General features: G+C 44.9%; 1 protein-coding gene across 8 annotated transcripts in view; it reads right to left on the reverse strand.

The window, feature by feature from the left end:
* Positions 1-17,897, reverse strand: part of THEM4 (thioesterase superfamily member 4) — a 51,791-nt gene extending 33,894 nt beyond the window's left edge. For 2 of the 8 annotated variants that reach the window (XM_044239264.1, XM_044239265.1), the window contains exons 1-2: positions 17,548-17,892; positions 10,664-10,847 (exon numbers count right to left, since the gene is read on the reverse strand). In XM_044239264.1, coding sequence (XP_044095199.1) covers positions 10,664-10,847; positions 17,548-17,646 — 283 coding nt within the window. In that variant the 5' untranslated portion in view covers positions 17,647-17,892. Of the gene's footprint in view, positions 1-10,663; positions 10,848-17,278; positions 17,447-17,547 lie in introns of those variants that run through there. The other 6 variants (XM_044239266.1, XM_044239263.1, XM_044239262.1 and 3 more) reach the window with 5 other exon arrangements.
* Between the last annotated feature and the right edge of the window lie 239 nt (positions 17,898-18,136).

Genomic DNA, 18,136 nt, shown 5'->3' on the forward strand with positions numbered 1-18,136 from the left:
AGGAGGAAGCAGGCTCCCTGCTGAGCAGAGAGCCAGATGCGGGGCTCGATCCCAAGACCCTGGGATCATGACCTGAGCCGAAGGCAGAGGCTTTAACCTATTGAGCCACCCAGGTGCCCCGATACTGAACTATTCAAATCATGTTATTAAATTCCTAGTGATCTGCTCTGTTCTGGTATAATGTTATCAGTCATAATTCTAGTTATCTTAAAAATCTCTGCCACAGAAATAACCACATTTCCTTGTCATTTACATTAGAATGAACTCTCATCAGATCTTTAAAACCATGGCCATTTTAAAGTCCGTCATTTACAGCTTTACTGATGATTTTTTCAAGTGCTCGGTCTTCTGAGATTCAAGAAAAGGACTCTGATATGCATAGATTTCTGATGAACTTTAAGATCTTACCACTGAACTGGGTAAGAATTTCCTTAACTTTAATGGAAAACTCAACTCACAAAACTGCCCATGATGAAGTTTTAGAATGTAGGTGAGGTTTGGTGGGATGAGGTCCAGAGCCGATGACCAGGAAAAAATGGAGACATCTTTGGTGCAAAATGGTGGTTTTTTAAAGCACGAGGACAGGACCAGTGGGCAGAAAGAGATGCTGCCCCGGGTTATGAAGAGTGGCAGGTTCTGTACCACCATGAGGGTGGGGGAAGTAAGGGAGAGGGTTTCAACAGAACTTTCATATGCTAAAGAGGACCTACAAGATATGGGATACCAGAGGCCAGGCCATTGCCAAGGTCGTTTTGCCCTTTTAAGCAAGCTATGAGATAGTTGGGAGAGTCCTGAAGAATGTCACATATGTCCCACCAAGGAGTGGGGTTGGGGGGTGGGTTGCAAGGTGTCAGCCTTTTGGTTTGTCCTCAGCCAGGCTTCAGTTCCCTCATCACCAGGATCAAGCAAAACAAGAATCAATTACAAGGGACTAAATGAATTGATGAAGATAAACAGAACTGAAACATTTATCTTTCTCCTTACCTGATCTCATTAGAATTTGGAAATGCTTATTAAGTATTCTTATTTTTATGGTATTAATGTATTTATTTGCAGATAATCTGTTCCTTATAACAGACACAGACATGACCAAACAGCCTCAAGAACTAAGGCTGACTTTATAGAGCCAATAAAAGCCCTTCAGAACACTGCCTGGTATCTTGCTTACTGGGTTTCCGGCATCACAAAGGATAAAGATGGTCCCCTCCTGGCAGCCAGAGAAGTTCAGAATACTTTGGAGGCTCTGAGGAGAGAGGAATCCATTCAAATTCATAGGTATTGCAAGCAAGGGCAGTGAGTCCTTGGCTTGGCTTCTAGCCTTGAGTGGCTTTTCCAAGTACAATCTGAGGAGGGACCTGGGTGGCTCAGTTAGTTAAGCCACTGCCTTGGGCTCAGGTCATGCATGATCCCAGAGTCCCGGGATGGAGACAGCATCAGGCTCCCGACTCCTCGAGAAGTCTGCTTCTCCCTCTGACCTTCTCCCCTCTCATGACCTCTCTCAAATAAGTAAGTAAAATCTTAAATTAAAAAAAAAAAAAGTATAATCTAAGGGATGCCTGGGGTAGCTTAGTTCGTTAAGCATCTGCCTTTGGCTCAGGTCATGATCCTAGGACCCTGGGATTAAGTCCCACAAGGGAGCCTGCTTTTCCCTCTGTCTGCTGCTCCCCCTGCTTGTGTGTGCTCTCTTGCAAATAAAATAGTAATAAAATAGACGTCGAATCAGAGATTCCGTAGAAAAGCAAAGGAGCGCCTAAGTGGCTCATCTGGTTAAGCATCTGGTCCATGTCATGATCCCGTCATGATCCCAGGGTCCTGGGATTGAGCCCTGCATCAAGCTCCTTCCTCAGGAGGAAGCCTGCTTCTCTCTCTCCCTCTGCTGCTTCCCCTGCTTGTGCTCATTCACACTCTCTCACTGAAATAAATAAAATCTTAAAAAAAAAAAAGCAAATCCAAAAAACCCATGTGGCCAATAACTATTCTTGTGGTAGTGAGATGCTTAGGGAATAAAATTATGACCATTATACACCTAACCGCTATTTCTGCTTCTGTACCTTCGCTTGCTAACCCATGAGGAGATGGAAAAATACCAGCCGACTTTCTATGGACACTCTGTAACCAAACATCCCCCGCCCAGAACTGAACCTGGCAGAGTGGCTGCTCCCGGACCCCCCAGCGGGCTCTGGGCCCAGAGATAACAGCCATCTGGCGCCAGAGAAACCCCCACCCAGAATTGGACAGGACAGAATGACTGCTCCCGGACCCCCCACCCAGCTCTGGGTGCAAGAGGTAATAACCATCTGGCGCCCCGCGTCTTGACAGGGAGACCCTGGCCAATCCTGAGGTGACACATACCCTAGCGGTGCCAACCAAGCAGTTTAAAGAACGACAGCCCTTTGACCTAACCAATAATCTGTTCCCAGCCTTCTCCCGCTCTGTAGCATGCCAGTCATATTATAGAGTTGCTTTTTGATTTTCCCGTGATATGTGGCGATCTGTTACAAGACACTATGATGTATGCTAAGTCCCTGCCTCCCCCAAAATAGTGTATAAAACGTGTTGGGACCCCGAGCTTGGGACCTCTTAGAGTCACCAGCAACGAGTGCGTGGAGGTCCGGGTTCGAACTTGTAATAAATGACTCTTGCTGTTTGGCTTTGACTCTGGACTCTGGTGGTCGTCTTTGGGGGGTCTCAGAATTTGGGCATATTCAGTAGCTATGTAAATAATCAGACCATGTTTAATGAGACCAGATTTATTTTGCAAACAAGTTTGTCTTACTGCGAGTATCTCTGATACAAATGGGATGACTGCAGAAGAGAAAAGTATGTTTCAATAGCACACCTCTGTGGATATCAGATGCCACTGCTGTCGCTGTCTTTTAAGTTGTTATCTGCAAAGTGACCTGGATCCTAAATTCTTCTGGTTTTCTCAAATATTTATCTGATTAAAACTCTCCAAACAAACATTTCCAATTTTCTTCCAGCCTTCTGACTTGAAATCACTAAGAACAAAACCGCTTTTCTTGAGGTCCTGCAAACTGAAACTGGACAAGTGGACAGAAATTTCCTAGAATCACCGTTAACAGCCATGCGTGGACGATGTTCTTGCCTGTTGCAGCTGGGCTATTCGGAGGGTTCACACCTGATCACATCACCAGAGATCGTCCAACTGCACACAAGGACAATGAATGAGACTGCTCAAAGCGGGCTTTCAACTACCTCCATTTTGACCTTGAGTTTTCTTTCCAGCTCATCCTTAAGGCAGGCAAAAAGCCCTCCAGGCAAAGTATCCTGCCCAGGGAACCAAAACTGCCCCTCAAGCAATAAGGACTGCATAGACCAGCAATAAGGTCTTGCCTAGGCCAGGAACACCCCCACCTGTGATTGATGCTAAGCTAATCATCAACCTGACCTTTATATAATTGAAGGAAGGAGGGAATGGAAGTCAGGAGGGAAGTTGACCCAAGTAAAACCATTTTGGTTTTTAGTTTGTAAGTCAGCAGGTCATAGACCCAAAAGACCCCCCTCCCTCTGGCTATAAAAGACACGTTCAGTTGGACATTTTTGAAACTGTTCCCTCAGAGTGTTGTGCTGACAATACTCAATCCATCTTTGGCGGTCCATCTTGTTCACATTTGCTCAGTAACCTCACTTGGGACTACATGTTCTGGGCCACTAGGAGATTAATGTATATACCTTAGAAATGCCTGGTAAGGCCACAATTGGTGGAGGAAGAGGGAGGTTTATTTTGGCCTCCCATGAATGAGAGATGATGCACGGGGGTGCCCCAAGATCTAATTGGGCATGAAAGCCTTTGGAGGTGTGTGTAAACCTTTTGGTCTCACTACAATGCCCTTCTGTGTCCTCCCCACTCTACATAACCTCAGGACTAAGGTCTGGATTTTGTGAATAACTATGCAGCTGCTGTGGACTGTTTTCCACTAGAATTCCTCTGTCAGTAAGTCACCCTCAATAAAACTCTATGTAAACCATCAAGTGGCCTGCTTTGTCTTCTGGTCTCAAAGTGCCGTCTTAGCTTGGGAATAGTTTACTGATCATCCTCTACCTTCTAACATACTCCCTGCAGGTAATGCTAAAACTCTATGTAGGACAGTAGAAAAACCAACCACCAAAATATAGGAGATACACCCAAAGTTAAAGAGTAAGCTCCTCCCTATATGGTTAGCTACTAAAAAAAAAAAAAAAAAAAAAAAAAAAAAAAGACAAACAAACAAAACCCTATCAAACCCTTTACCAGAAGCAAAGGGGCATAACTCTTCTTCACCCAGGAGGAGAGACCATTACTTTGTGAAGCAGCTCCTGATGTGGGAAACAAAGGCAAAAGAAAACATTAAAATTTCCTACTGCCTGTAAGTCCTTGAAACAGGCAGAGTGACATTTCCTCTAGGAACTCAGCTGCCTTTATGTTAATACTTCGCTAAGGACAATCTTAGGCCACCCCCAAGATCCTGTAAGTCTACTTTAAAAATTTCCTTGGAAGGGGCACCTGGGTGGCTCAGTGGGTTAAAGCCTCTGCCTTCGGCTCAGGTCGTGGTCCTGGAATCGAGCACCCCCATCGGGCTCTCTGCTCGGCAGTGAGCCTGCTTCCCTTCCCCTCTCTCTGCCTACTTGTGATCTCTATCAAATAAATAAGTAAAATTAAAAAAAAAAAATTCCCCTGGAAACTTTCATTATCTCTACTCCCCACCCCAAGATACATGTTAACAATCATCCTCTAAGTGATGAGGGAGCAGGAGGTTGGCTGAGGACAAAGCAAAAGCTGGCACCCTGCACCCCCTCTCCACCCGCTCCCCTCGGTAATGTGTGTGACATTCCTCAGGCACCCCTGACTGCCATAAGCGAGAAACAAAGAGTTAACTTGCAGAAATCACAATCCTGTAAGACAGGAGTCTCCCTGGGTTTACAAATGTCCTAGAGATCTACAAAGAAGTTACCTTATCAATAGCACAATTTCCAGAGGCAAATAACTCAGTTCCTCAGCCCTAAATAAAGTTAAATTTCTTCTAAACCCAAATCTCACTAACAAAGACGCTTGATAACAGAAATGTGAATGGCTTGCCAAAAGACAACATTGATCAAGCAGCAAGGTCCTCTTTAGCATATGAAAGCTCTGTTGAAACCTCCCTTTCCCTCACCTTCCCCCAACCGCAAGGTAATAACCTGCCATCTCTCACAACCCGGGGCAGCAGCTCTTCCTGCCCACGGGTCCTGTCCCCGTGCTTTAATAAACCACCATTTTGCACCGAAGAGGTCTCAAGAATTCCTTCTTGGTCATCGGCTCTGGACCTCAGCCCACTGAACCTCACCTATGTTCTAGAACTTCATCATAAGCACACTGCCCACTGATCTACATCTGAAGGGTCTCATGATTCAGGTTTTGACAGTAATAAATGACCTCTTCCCAACAACAGTCAGCCCCCTCCAGGTCCTAGACTTTGCTTCCAAAATTCCTTACAACTTATGGTATAACCCTAACCCCTCCCAACTTGAAGGCATATTATCAGTCACCCATCACAATCCCAGTGCAGCTCTTTCTACCTATGAGTCCTGTCCCCGTGCTTTAATAAAACCACCTTTCTGCACCAAAGACATCAAGAATTCTTTTTGGGCTGTTGGCTCCGAACACATCACTTGGCGCCTGAGGGTGTGGCTCAGTCATTTCATCTGAAGTCTGAGCTTCTCAGACTCACTTTCTCCTTTCTTCCTTTACTATCATTTCAGGGGCTTTTCAACAACTACGGTCGTATTGGAACACTTTCAGGTCATTGCTCTGGCTGCAATCCTCTATCCTGGGGCTGCTCTATGGGGAGGAGAAAGCCTGCCTTTTGGCTGGTAGGACCCTGGACAGAATGGTAGTTAGACCCAGAAATTTGAAGCCTTCCCTTTATTCCTGTCTTTATACAAAGTTGTCTTTTGGGGGCACAGGACAACCACCTAAGTTGCTAGCATAGCTGCCAATCTTTAGACTTCCGTGGGAGGATTCTTCTCATTGGTTTAACGTGATGATGTTCTCCACATCTCTAGTCTAGTGATCTCTGGAACTGGTTGAAACCAGTACCCACTAACAAATTAAGTTTAACTGGGACCGTTTCCTAGAGAAGATGGCTGTAAACACTACACGCGTGGAATGTCACTTAGACCATGATAAATTTCTATCTCTACTGTCTTCTGTCAGAGTCCTCCACTTACAACTTTAATAGAACTGGACAATTTCGCCTTGTAAAAACTTTCCTAACGTTTTTCCATGGGTTAAAAATAGTGGGTTGGGGTGCCTGGGTGGTTAAGGACCTATTTAGCCAGAGGATTCCATTAAGGTTAAACAATACTCTTGTTGTGTAACCCTTGAACTGTCCCTGCTTCCCTTCCCCCAGGGGACTGACTTAAAAACAAGTCCCAGAAACCAGCCCCAAGTAACAAAGTCCAGATGCAAGGGTGGGTCAGGCCAGGTGGAGACATTGATCAGTGGGGGGTTGCATACGGTCTCCTAGCTACCAAGGAGTATGGGCCCCGCCCTTTGGGCACCTTTTGGATGCCAATTCTAACGAGGGTGATAGGTGAGGTCAAATGTCTACTATAGGGTAAATTGTAATTCAATTGGTCACTTATGTGTAACCTAACATGACTGTGGAGTTTTCTGTGTGTATTACAATCTCATTGGCCACCTGTGCATGGCCAGGCCCAACCACATGGTCTTTGCCCTTAAAAGCCAGTCTGTGAAACAGAGAAAGGTCGCTCTCTCTGTAAAGGGCGTGGCCCTGGCCGGTCAGTCTGATTCTTGATGCCTGGTGCAAAATAAAGCTTTGCTTGACCTTCGCTTTCTATCAGTCTCGCTCCTTTAATCACTGACCCATTACTGGGGGACCTAACAGGTGGCTCAGTGGGTTAAAGCCTCTGCCTTGGGCTCGAGTCATGACCCCGAGATCCCAGGATCGAGCACTACATCAAGCTTTCTGCTTGGCAGGAAGCCTGCCTCCCCTGCCAGCCTGTCTCTCTGCCTACTTGTGATCTCTGTCAAATAAATAAAATCTAAAAAAAAAAATGGTGGGTTCTTCAGGGCAAGGCAAGGTTTGGTATCTCAGTCCACAGGTCAGCACCCATTATACAGTCTAGAATGCAATGGGAAAGCTGGGGAATGCCAAGAATCCTTCCTACCAGGACTTTAAGGGCAAGGTGATGATCATAGCAATTTCACTCAAGGGATGTCTGGGGTTGCTTTGACACCAGGCACCTCTGACAAACATGGAACTGTCTATACATGAGCTATTGCAGAAATTTCTCTAAAATTTACCTCAACTTTTCTAGGTTAGGCAAACAGCAAACATTCAAAGACAATGAGAACTATAATTGTCTATAACAACTGTAATTGTCAATAACATCTGCAAAGGTGGGTTACTGAAACATAAATTTTTCTCTCTAGAAGCACTCTCATTTCCAGAAATAGCTAAATTAAGACTAATCTGTATGTAGAACAAGTCACAGTCTTAGCCTTACTTTTTCCTTTTGCCTTTGTTTCCCACATCAGCGTCACTTAGGCCAAGTCATCAAACTAAGGTTTGCTTATTTATTTTTTAAGACTTTTATTTATTTGTCAGAGAGCAAGTGCACACAAGCAGGGAGGAACAGGAGAGGGAGAGTGAGAAGCAGGCTCCCTGTTGAGTAGGGAGGCTGATGCAGGGCCTGATCCCAGAATCCAGGGATCATAACCTGACTGGAAGGCAGATGCTTAACCAGCTGAGTCACCCAGACTGTTCTGAAACTGGGGTTTAATATCTAATCTACCTGCAGTGTCAGCCTCCCCCAGAAAGGTTTTAACTGAGTCAGGCATCATCCAGTCATCACCAATGAGGTAATCTATTACCTAGGCCCTCTCCACCCCCAAAAGCAAATGAGGTCATCTGCATGATAAGACCCAGTACCCTTTCCTCCAGGTGATGGTAAGCTTGCCTGCAATCCTTTTCTTCTGCTATTAACTCCTTGCCCCACCCTCCTTCTTATAAAAACCTTCTATTCTGTATAACTCCTGGGAGCCCCTCTCCGCTTACCAAACGGGGTGCTGCCCGATTCATGAATCGTTTAATAAACCCAATTAGATCTTCAAATCTGCTCAGCTGAATTTTGTTTTTTTGGCAGGGCCCTCACTCCGATCTGAGATGCTTTGAGCCCAGTTATCTAAAAATCTTAACTATCCTCTGGACTCAAAAACAGAGTTTATAGTTTGTTCCAACTATTAACCTTTGATTTAGTTTTATTTCTATAAAAAAATGCCTCTTATTAAATAGGTGATTGATTGATTGATTGCTCACGTTATGCAGAATGCCCCCTGCAATACCACCTCCTGAAATGGGACACAACTGTTTAACTGAACTAACATATTCTCAGGACTAACAGAGTGGTTCAAAGACATGAAACTTCTTGGGAAGCTTCAAAGAGGGGAATGAAGGCTAGCAGAACGTGCCAACCCAAAGTATGGCTCTTTGGCATCAAGCTTATTCTGAGGAACAGCAGACACAGGGGAACCTCCGAAAACAGAGAAGTTAACCTTTTGAGTGGAAAATTTACATTTCTAAAGGAAATCTCCATTTGTAAAGGTGTCCCCCACCCTGCCCCATGCCCTTTCCAAATAGAAGAGGGCTCTACATTGAAGAGAATCTTATCTATGGAGAAAGCACCAAGTTAATTCTGCCTAACCAACCTTATCCTGTTTACTGTGCTTTTTGCTGGTTACTTCCCCACAACTTCCCCCCTTCTCCCATGCCCTGCTTCAGTCCTGAGCTGAACATGGTATTTAAACTGGTGACTAAGGCCACCCGGGGAATTACTCACTTTTCCCTAGGTATCTTCCATGTACACCTGAGGTAAACCTGTTCAACTTCATTAAAAAAAAAAAAGAAGAAAAAATTTTTTTAAATAAAGCAATGGGCCTCCCAATTCCTATACCAGAGATCTGGCACCACATTTTAGGGACTAAAAAGTTCTCTTTGGGAGATGAAAAGAACTGAATAGGGACTGCAGTCAAAACTGCTGTGATGGCAATGTGCAGTAACAGAGGGTAGCTACCCTTATAGTGATGAGCACTGAGCAACGTACAGAACTGTTTAATCCTATGTAGTATACAAAGAACTACCATAACATTGTTAGGTCCGTTTAAAAAACTCTTTTTTTAAAAATTAAGGTGCATTTATTTTTTGTATAGCACTCATCACCATTTGACATACTTTGTATTTTCTTTCTTTAATTGTCTGTCTCTCCCTCTATGGTGTTAGCTCAATGAGGGCAGAGATTTTAGGTAAAGAATTTTACCTTTTAGGTAGAGCACCTTAAACAGGTCTTCTGGGCTTGTTTTCTCTTTCCTTTCTTCCTTTCCTCTCTTCTTCCCACAAATATTTGTAAGGCACTTACTAGGTAGTTGGTACTGTTCTAAGTACTGGAGATCCCAGAGAGAATAAAACAAAAATCTCTGTCCTCAGAGCACCGGGGTGGCACAATAGGTTAAGTGATCTCAGGGTCCTGAGACCATGACACCGAGCCCCTGTAGAGCTCTGAGATAGCAGAGAGTCCGCTTAGGACTCCCTCTCCCTCTGCCCCTCCCCCCATATGTGCACACTCTCTCTCAAATAAATCAATCTTGAAAAAACAAATCCCTCCCTGCCCTCCTGGAGCTCACACCCTGGTATGAGACAAAAACAGTCTGTCAAACGGTGGTTAAGTGCTATAGAAAAAATAAATGCACCTGAATAAATGATTATTAAGGGAAAGAAAACAATTTGAAGAAACCACATACTGTAGGATCCTAATTATATGGCATTCTGGATAAGGCAAAACTATGGACACAGTCAAAGGATCAGTCATTGCCCACAGTTCAGAGGGAAGGTGGGGAGGGTGAACAGAGGGGGCAGGGGGGTTTTGAGGACAATGGAAACATTCTGTATGATACTCTGATAGATACCAGGCATCATACATTAGCCAAAACCCATAGAAAGCACAATCCAAAGAGTTAACCCCAATGTAACCTATGGTTAAGGATACTGTTATCGGGGCACCTGGGTGGCTCAGTGGGTTAAGCTTCTGCCTTCTGCTCAGGTCATGATCTTAGGGTCCTGGGATCAAGCTCCACATTGTGCTCTCTACTCAGCGGGGAGCCTGCTTCCCCCTCTCTCTTTCTGCCTGCCTCTCTGCCTATTTGTAATCTGTCAAAAAAATAATCTTAAAAAAAAATACTAATACTATTAGCAATAGTAGTTCATCAATTATCAATTACACTTTAATGCAAAATGTTAATGATGTGGGAAACAAACGCAGAAGGAATGTAGATAAAATTAAATCTTATAACCAGATTGTTAACATTCCTTTTTATGAAAGTCCATTTGGAACTTCCCCTATCTTTACTTCTTCCAACCAGAAGGTATAAAATCACATGCTCCTCATAAGCCCGGAGCAGCAAGGAGCAAGAGCCACAGCTCCTTCCACCCACAGGGCCTGTCCCAGAGCTTTAATAAAACCACCAGTTTGCACCAAAGACACCTCAAGAATTGTTTCCTGGCCGTGGCTCTGGACCCCAACATTTCCACATCAGTATCCAGTGCCTCAGTATTTCCTGTTTTGCATTTAACATTTAAATATTCTTTAAGAGAGTGGTTGTTCCTACCAGGAAAAAAGATTTTGACCTCTTCAAGCCTTTTAGAAGATGTAAATTTATATGAAGGCAAACGTTTCCAAGAGCCATCTTCACTCTTCTTCATGAACTGGTCAAAAATGAGTCTCATGTCCTTGCTCCAGCTGGGGTTGGGGAGAGAATGGTCCATGTGAACAACCTCTGATGAATATGACCTCTAGAAGAAAGATAAGAGAAAAAGAAGAATGGGAAGGGAACCCTATCTTGTAACATATTTTTCTTTTTCCCTGAGACTATCTGGCTGCCTCTGCCTCTCCTCTTTCCAGAAGGTGGTCATTTCAGAGTAGAAGCAAATTTTAAAAATCAGCCAGACCAACCTCCTTGAGAGGAGAGATTGAGATTTGCTCAGTGTCACCCAACTAGCTTGTTAACAGAGCAGCATTTAGCTCAGGTCTGTGGATTCCCTTTCTTTTTAAACAAAACAAAACACCTTAAGCACAAGGTAAACCAGGAACTGGAAGTAAACAGATGAATCTAAAAGAGTTACTATGGGGCATGCAGGACCCAGAGCACAGGGAGAGGTTATTTAGCTCAGATGTTGTTGTGGAGGGCAGGAGGGGGGCAGTGGTGGTGGTTCAGGAAGGAAGTTTGACCTAAATCTTGATTTTGATGCAGGGAAGATGTTAGGCTTCGAAGTCAATGGTCAAGAAAGAATTCTTGAGCTGTCTCTGGTGCAAAAAGGTGGTTTTATGAAAGCACGAGGACGGGACCCATGGGTAGAAAGAGCTGCACTGGGATTGTGATGGTGACTGATTATATGCCTTCAAGTTGGGAGAGGTTAGGGATATACCATAAATTGTAAGGAATTTTGGAAGCGAAGTTTCCAGGACCTTGAGGGGGCTGACTGTTGTTGGGAAGGGGTCATTTATTACTGTCAAATGAAACCCGAGTCCTGAGACCCTTCAGGTGTAGATCAGTGGGCAGTAAGCTTAGAGGATGATTGCTAACATGTATCTTAGGGTGGGGAGTAGAGATAATGGAAGTTTCCAAGGGAATTTTTGTGGGTTTAAGTAGACCTTACAGGATCCTGGGGGTTGGGCTTAGATTAAAATTGCCTTTTGCTCTTAGCCAAGTATTAACATAAAGGCAGCTGAGTTCCTAGAAGAAATGTCCCTCTGCCTGTTTCAAGGACTTCTTAATGGGGTACAGTAAGGAAACTTAATAATTTTTCTTCTACATTTGTTCACCACATCAATTAGACAGCAGAAATTAGCTAGCTAGAAAGGGTACTGTAGACAAGGGGAAACTATATGCAAAACAAGGAGGTATAACATAGTTTTATGGGGCCTCAGAACAACCACACTTACCAAATACTTATGAAGCAGGTACTAATTTATCCTCCCCATTTTACGGATGATGAAACTAAGGCCTAAAGAAGTTTGGCTTTGTTTCAGTGCAAGAGGAAGAGCAGATGGCTGCAGAAAATTCCATACTATACTAGTTGGCCTGAACTGGTCTGTAACCCTGGTTGTTCCCAGAGAGATTTTCACAGGGAAATAACAAGAACTCATCTGGCCATCATATGAAAGATAATGGGAGGGACCAAGACTGGATCTGGGGACTCCTGTGTCAAGGCTTTGGGAGATAACTTACCCAAGTGAAAAATTATGACTGCATTAAGCAGATAATGAGTAAGGGAAGAGTAAAAAGACAATACCAGCTTCAGGTTTCTGACCTATGCAACACAGTGAGTGACAGAGCCAATTACCAAGAAACAGAATAAAAAGCGGGGGTGGAGGCTGGGCAGACAGGTGCTTGCTGTCAGAGTAACCATGGCTTCCACCCATGCTATTTCTCTGCAGCACTGGGCCACGCTACCACTCCTGTGCCCAAGGCATCAAGTGGAATGGTGCAGAGGTCCCAGGCCCTAGAGGGGGAGAAAAGGTGACTTATTAAGGAGCAGGACAAAGCAAATGGCCATAGGCACTGGAAAGGAAAACTGTTTTTATTTTTGGGGATTTTTTTTTTTTTTTTTGGCTTCAGCAGAAATCTTGGAATGTTTAAGATCACAAAAGCTATCAAGTCTATGGCATTCCACTTACAGTCAACCTTTTCAGTTTAGATTCAATGTATCTATAACACTTGGACCACACCTGAAACCAAAACATGATGACATGATGGAAGAACAAACAAACTAGCCTTCCACTGACACTTGATACATGACACCTCCACTGGCTCTTATCTAGCTGGCTCTGATCCTGGCCTGATGGTTGAGAATACAAGCAGCCTGTCTCAAAAACCCTACAGAATTAAAAACTCCTTGGCTGAGGAGAAGGAAGTAACTATTTCATGAGGGTAACGTGAGTAGGGTTAAGACAACTCCACCCCTAGCCAGGATCTGTACCTGTTTTTTTCCTACGGCTTTGAATTTGCTCATCTCTTTAGAACCTAGTTCAGAAAATCTGGTAAAGAAAAGAGCGAGCAATTTATAGGTGCACGGGTGGCTCCGTCAGTTAAGTGTCTGCCCTTGGCTCCTCATGATCCCAGGATCCCAGGATTGGGCCTGAATCAGGCTTCAGGAAGCCTGGTTCTCCCTCTGCCCTTCCCCCCACTCATGCTCACAGACATGCACATTCTCTCTCAAAAATAAAGCAGTTTTAGAGAGCGAACGAGCCTCTGTATGGGAGAGCACAAGCTGTAGGAGAAGCAAGCCGCTCATCAAGCAGATAGTCCAATGTGGGGCTGGATACCAGGACCTAAGGATCATGACCTGAGCCAAAGGCAGACACCCAGGAGCCCCCAAAATAAAACGATTTTTAAAATCCACCATTATTTCTCCATCTCAAGACAATGATAGATGTTGGGGCATCTGCTTTTGGCTGGGGTCATAATCCCTGAGTCTTGGGATTGGGCATCCTGCTCTGAAAAAAGCCTACTTCTCCCTCTTCAACATCCCCCCCCCCTTCATTCTGTGTTTCTCACTATCAAAATGAAATCTAAAAAAAAAAAAAAAAAAGAGACAATAATAAATGTTTATGTCTTTCTACCAACTTTTCTTAAATGTGATCTTTCTCGTATTTATTTATTTATTTATTTATTTATGAGAGAGCAGGGGTGCTTGAGGGTGGGGGAGGAGCAGATGGGGAGGAAGGAGGAGAATCTCAAGCCGACTATCCACTGAACTGAGCATAGAGTCTGACACAGGGCTCAATCTCAGGACCCTGAAATCCTGACCTGAGCAGAAATTAAGAGTTGGATGTTTAACCAACTAAGTCACCCAGGTGCCCTTCAATGGAACCTTTTGTTTTTTTTTTTTAAGATTTTATTTATTTATTTGACGAGATTACAAGTAGGCAGAGAGGCAGGCAGAGAGAGAGAGGAGGAAGCAGGCTCCCTACTGAGCAGAGAGCCCCTTGGGAGGCTCAATCTCACCACTCTGGGATCATCACCTGAGCTGAAGGCAGAAGCTTTAACCCACTGAGCCACCCAGGCGCCCCAAATGTAACCTTTCTTGATATACTCGTAATTTCAGTAAGAAATTTATTTTTCCTTTCTGCCTCACCACTTAAAATTATGTAGTACCCACTTTTTCACATCCTTAAATCTCAATTATCACCATTTTCAACAGCAGAAAAATAGTCCTTTAGACTCATGTACTATAATTTACTTAACCATTTAAGTTAGGCATTTAAAGCATTTCTAATCTTTTGCAGCTTTAAGTAAGAATGTTCACTGGAAAATTTTGAATATAGGTTTTTCTCTGCTTTGGATTATTTCCTTAGAATCCAGTCTCAATCACATGGCTTTTAAAGGGCATGAATTCTGGAAATAAACTGATCTAAGCAGTCACAGATAAATATGCACTGAGCAATACATGTCAGCCGAGAGGTAGAAAAGACTGTAGGATCTGGTTCATCTACAGGTCTCAACAGGTGACTCTACCAGAGCTGGGGTGGCTCAGTCCTTTGGTATCTGCCTTTTGGCTTAGGTCCTGACCGAGCCCCCACATCCAGTTCCCTGCTGGGTGCAGAGACTGCTTCTCCCTCTCCCACTTACCCTGCCTATCTGTGCTCTCTCACTGTCTGTCATATAAATAAATAAAATCTTAAACAGACAACTCTAGGATGGATCAGTTCCACCTTCTTTTTATGTACCAGGATGAGAGATAATTGAAGACTTTTAGGAACAAGAACGACCCCTTGGCTGCGGACTGTCCTACCGGATTTTAACTTTGAAGGGTGGGATTCAACTACATGCAGTGAACTTTTTAAAATCTGCTATATGCCTGGTTTAGTGCTAGGAACTGGTTGAGACAGAGAGGGAAAAGAGGACTTGGGCCCTGCCCTCAAGTGGTGGCAGCTTCAGATGTGAAAAATACTGTAACAGGAGTACATACAGACACAAGAGTGACAGGGATGAGGACTGATGGAGTGGTTTCTAAAGTATAAGAAGTGCACTAAGGACAGAATGGGAGAGCTATACCAAGCAAAGGCACAGAGAGATGACACAACTGTTTGACACCTTGGGGAACTGCCAGGATTTCAGTCCTCAGGATGTAAGGTGCAATGAGAATAGCAGCCAGATGTGGATGGCAAAGTAGAAGGGAACACTCACCACCGAGCCTCTGTGGCCTTAACATAGGGCTTAGATTTCATCAGCTAGGTCAATGTTTCCAAACTTCAAAATGAAAGTTGATTTTAGGTAGCACAAGGACTACAGCAAATGTATTTTTAGAATGCCTATTATCAAAGGACATAAATAACATGTCATATTTGACGATCTCACAAATGTCTTATTTCTTAGGATGAAGTTCATTAAAGAAAGGTAGTCTTTAAAACACCACGAAGGTGGTATTTGAATGATAAAATACTTTTTTTCCACTATGGGGAGCTTTAAGCAAAGCTGTAACATGAACTTAGGTTTAAGAAACCACTCTCTGGTGTAAAAGATGAATTGCTAGGTGAGAAAAATGGCAGGGAAAGCTATTAAAACTGTTGCAAAGATCTAGATGAGATATGGTTAGAAGCCAAACTAGGTAGAGAGAAATGAAGGGGAAAAAAAGATTAAGAGACTTTTAAGATACTGGGACCAAGGGATGTGGAGAGAGACTGATCATGGGGAAAAAGAAAGTAGGAGTGCCTTGGATGATTCCAGAATTGCAGCTTTGCAGATTGGGGTGGAAAGAAAGGAGATTTTTGTTAGTCTCTGTGTGTGTTAGGAGGGGGAAGAGGAGGAGTAATCTGTTAATTTTAGAGGCATGTAGAGTGTAGGACCTCAGATGAACACTGTGATGTTGTGAGAAATTAAAAAAAAAAAGTTTCAGTTCAACAGGGTAGGACTCAAGAGATACTTGATGTAAAGGCACTTGCAAATTCCCAGCACAGACTGTGTACGTGAGGGATAAATGTTAGGGATAATCATTACCTTTTGTAGTTCTCTGTAGGGGAAAAGTCTCTGGTTATTATGTTTTTTAAGGGGGACTTGTTAACTGAAGTTATGACTTCTTTTTAATGTGTTTCCTTTTAAGATTAAATTACTGGACAGGAAAAAAAAAAAGGACTTACAAAGCCTCTAAATACTATTGTTAAATATTCTCAACACAGATTACAAGGCACCAACATGTAATTAAAGTAATAAATTTATCTTTGCTGTGAGAGCAGCACAGGCTATTTTCTTTCTGAGGTGAAAGACGGTATAGGATTAATAACCAGTCTGCACACATTATTCTTTAAAAGAAAAGTGTGACAGCTTGCAGTTCTTGCTCAGTACAGAACTGTTCCTTCCATGTTCCCTTAGTACTTCATTATAACATACAGCCATTCACCCTTTTCTCCCAAACTAGACTGTGATCTCCTTGAGAGAAACGGTTTTCTTACTCATCTTTATATCATGAAGACCAATGTCTTACATGTTGTTGGGGTTCGATTAGTAATAATTGAATACTGGGGTGCCTGGGTGGCTCAGTGTGTTGGGCCTCTGCCTTTGGCTCAGGTCATGGTCCCTGCGTCCTGGGATTGAGCCCCACATCAGGCTCTCTGCTCAGGAGGGAGCCTGCTTCCCCCTCTCCCTCTGCCTGCCTCTCTGCCTACTTGTGATCTCTCCCTCTCTCTGTCAATGAATAAATAAAATCTTTAAAAAACAGTAATAATTGAATACTTCAGTGAAGCTAAACATAGGGAAGTAAGAACAAGCATTATTTAGTACAGGCAGTGCATTAAGCGTTGCCTCATTTTCCTCTTACAACGGCCTTTAAAGTTGAGAAAGTGGCTTATGGGACAATTATCCGCTGGGCAGAGATGATCAGGAGGAACTCTCGAAGGGACACCGCTCTTCTGGCGAGCACATACTGGAATGGTCAGGAGCAGTACCGCCTAGGTCAGACCCCAACGTCACTACCGACCTCTGTCTGACCTTGCCCAAACCAGACCGCTTTTCTTTCTTTTTTTTTTTTTTTTTTAAGATTATTTATTTATTTGACAGAGATCACAAGGAGGCAGGCAAGGGGGTGGGGTGGGGGAAACAGGCTCCCCACTGAGCGGAGACCCTGACGCGGGGCTCGATCCCATGACCCAAAGATCATGATCTGAGCCGAATGCAGAGGCTTTAACCCACTGAGCCACCCAGGCGCCCCCACGACCGCTTCTTTACCGGTCTCAGCCGCAGCCATCCTCCCCGACCTGCAGACAGTCCAATATCCCGGAGGCTGCATCACGCCGGTGTCCCCTTCCTGTCCCTCTCCGCCTTTGGCTCTCAGGGCTGAAAGCGACCCCGCTAACAACAACGTCAGGCACTGACATTAGCTTTTACCCCGCGGTCAGCGGATCAACAGGTCAGCGCGGCCGTCCTCACCCGCTCCCCCCAGACACAGGCTGCCCTGGCGCGGCCGCCCGCTCCCGACGCCCCGCCCCCGGACTCACAGGCAGCGGCCTCGAGTCCCTCGCCAGCGGGGACGCGCCTCCCAGCCGGCCGCAGAGGACTCCCGGCGTCCGCAGTCGGGAGACGCAGCTCCGCAGCATCGCTCGGAGGGGACGCAGGGTTCCGACACAAACGGCCTGGCGGTCGCCGGCTCACCGGCTCTTCCCACTCTCCGAGGGAACACGTGAGCAAGGGGGCGCGGCTTGAGGCGGGCCGGGCGGGGGCCTTTGGTGTTGTCAAACTTTGGCCCTCGCCGGGTCCGGGCCTACTACTGTTAAACCACCCGGCTGGAGGGCAAGGGGAGCGAGGCCCCGGAAGCGGGGAGGGCAGGAGGGTCAGCCCACAGCCCGGCAGCTCCAGTCTGCCTTCGTCCCCACGCCCGGTCCCACCCCTCCCTCCCGGCGCTGGGATCTCGGGGCGTGTTACCCGGAAGTCCGTCCGGCGGGAGACGGAAGGGCCCTCGGCGGGTGGGAGCAGACACGCAGAACGGTAGCGATGAGGTCTTTGTAGGCCACAGACGTTCCCTGGGATCAGACTGGTATTGATTTATAGAGAGCCTTCCAACTACTGAGTGCGTTTATACGCGTAAAA

The sequence above is a fragment of the Neovison vison genome, chromosome 2 (genome assembly GCF_020171115.1).
Source record: "Neovison vison isolate M4711 chromosome 2, ASM_NN_V1, whole genome shotgun sequence".
Classification (NCBI taxonomy): domain Eukaryota; kingdom Metazoa; phylum Chordata; class Mammalia; order Carnivora; family Mustelidae; genus Neogale; species Neogale vison.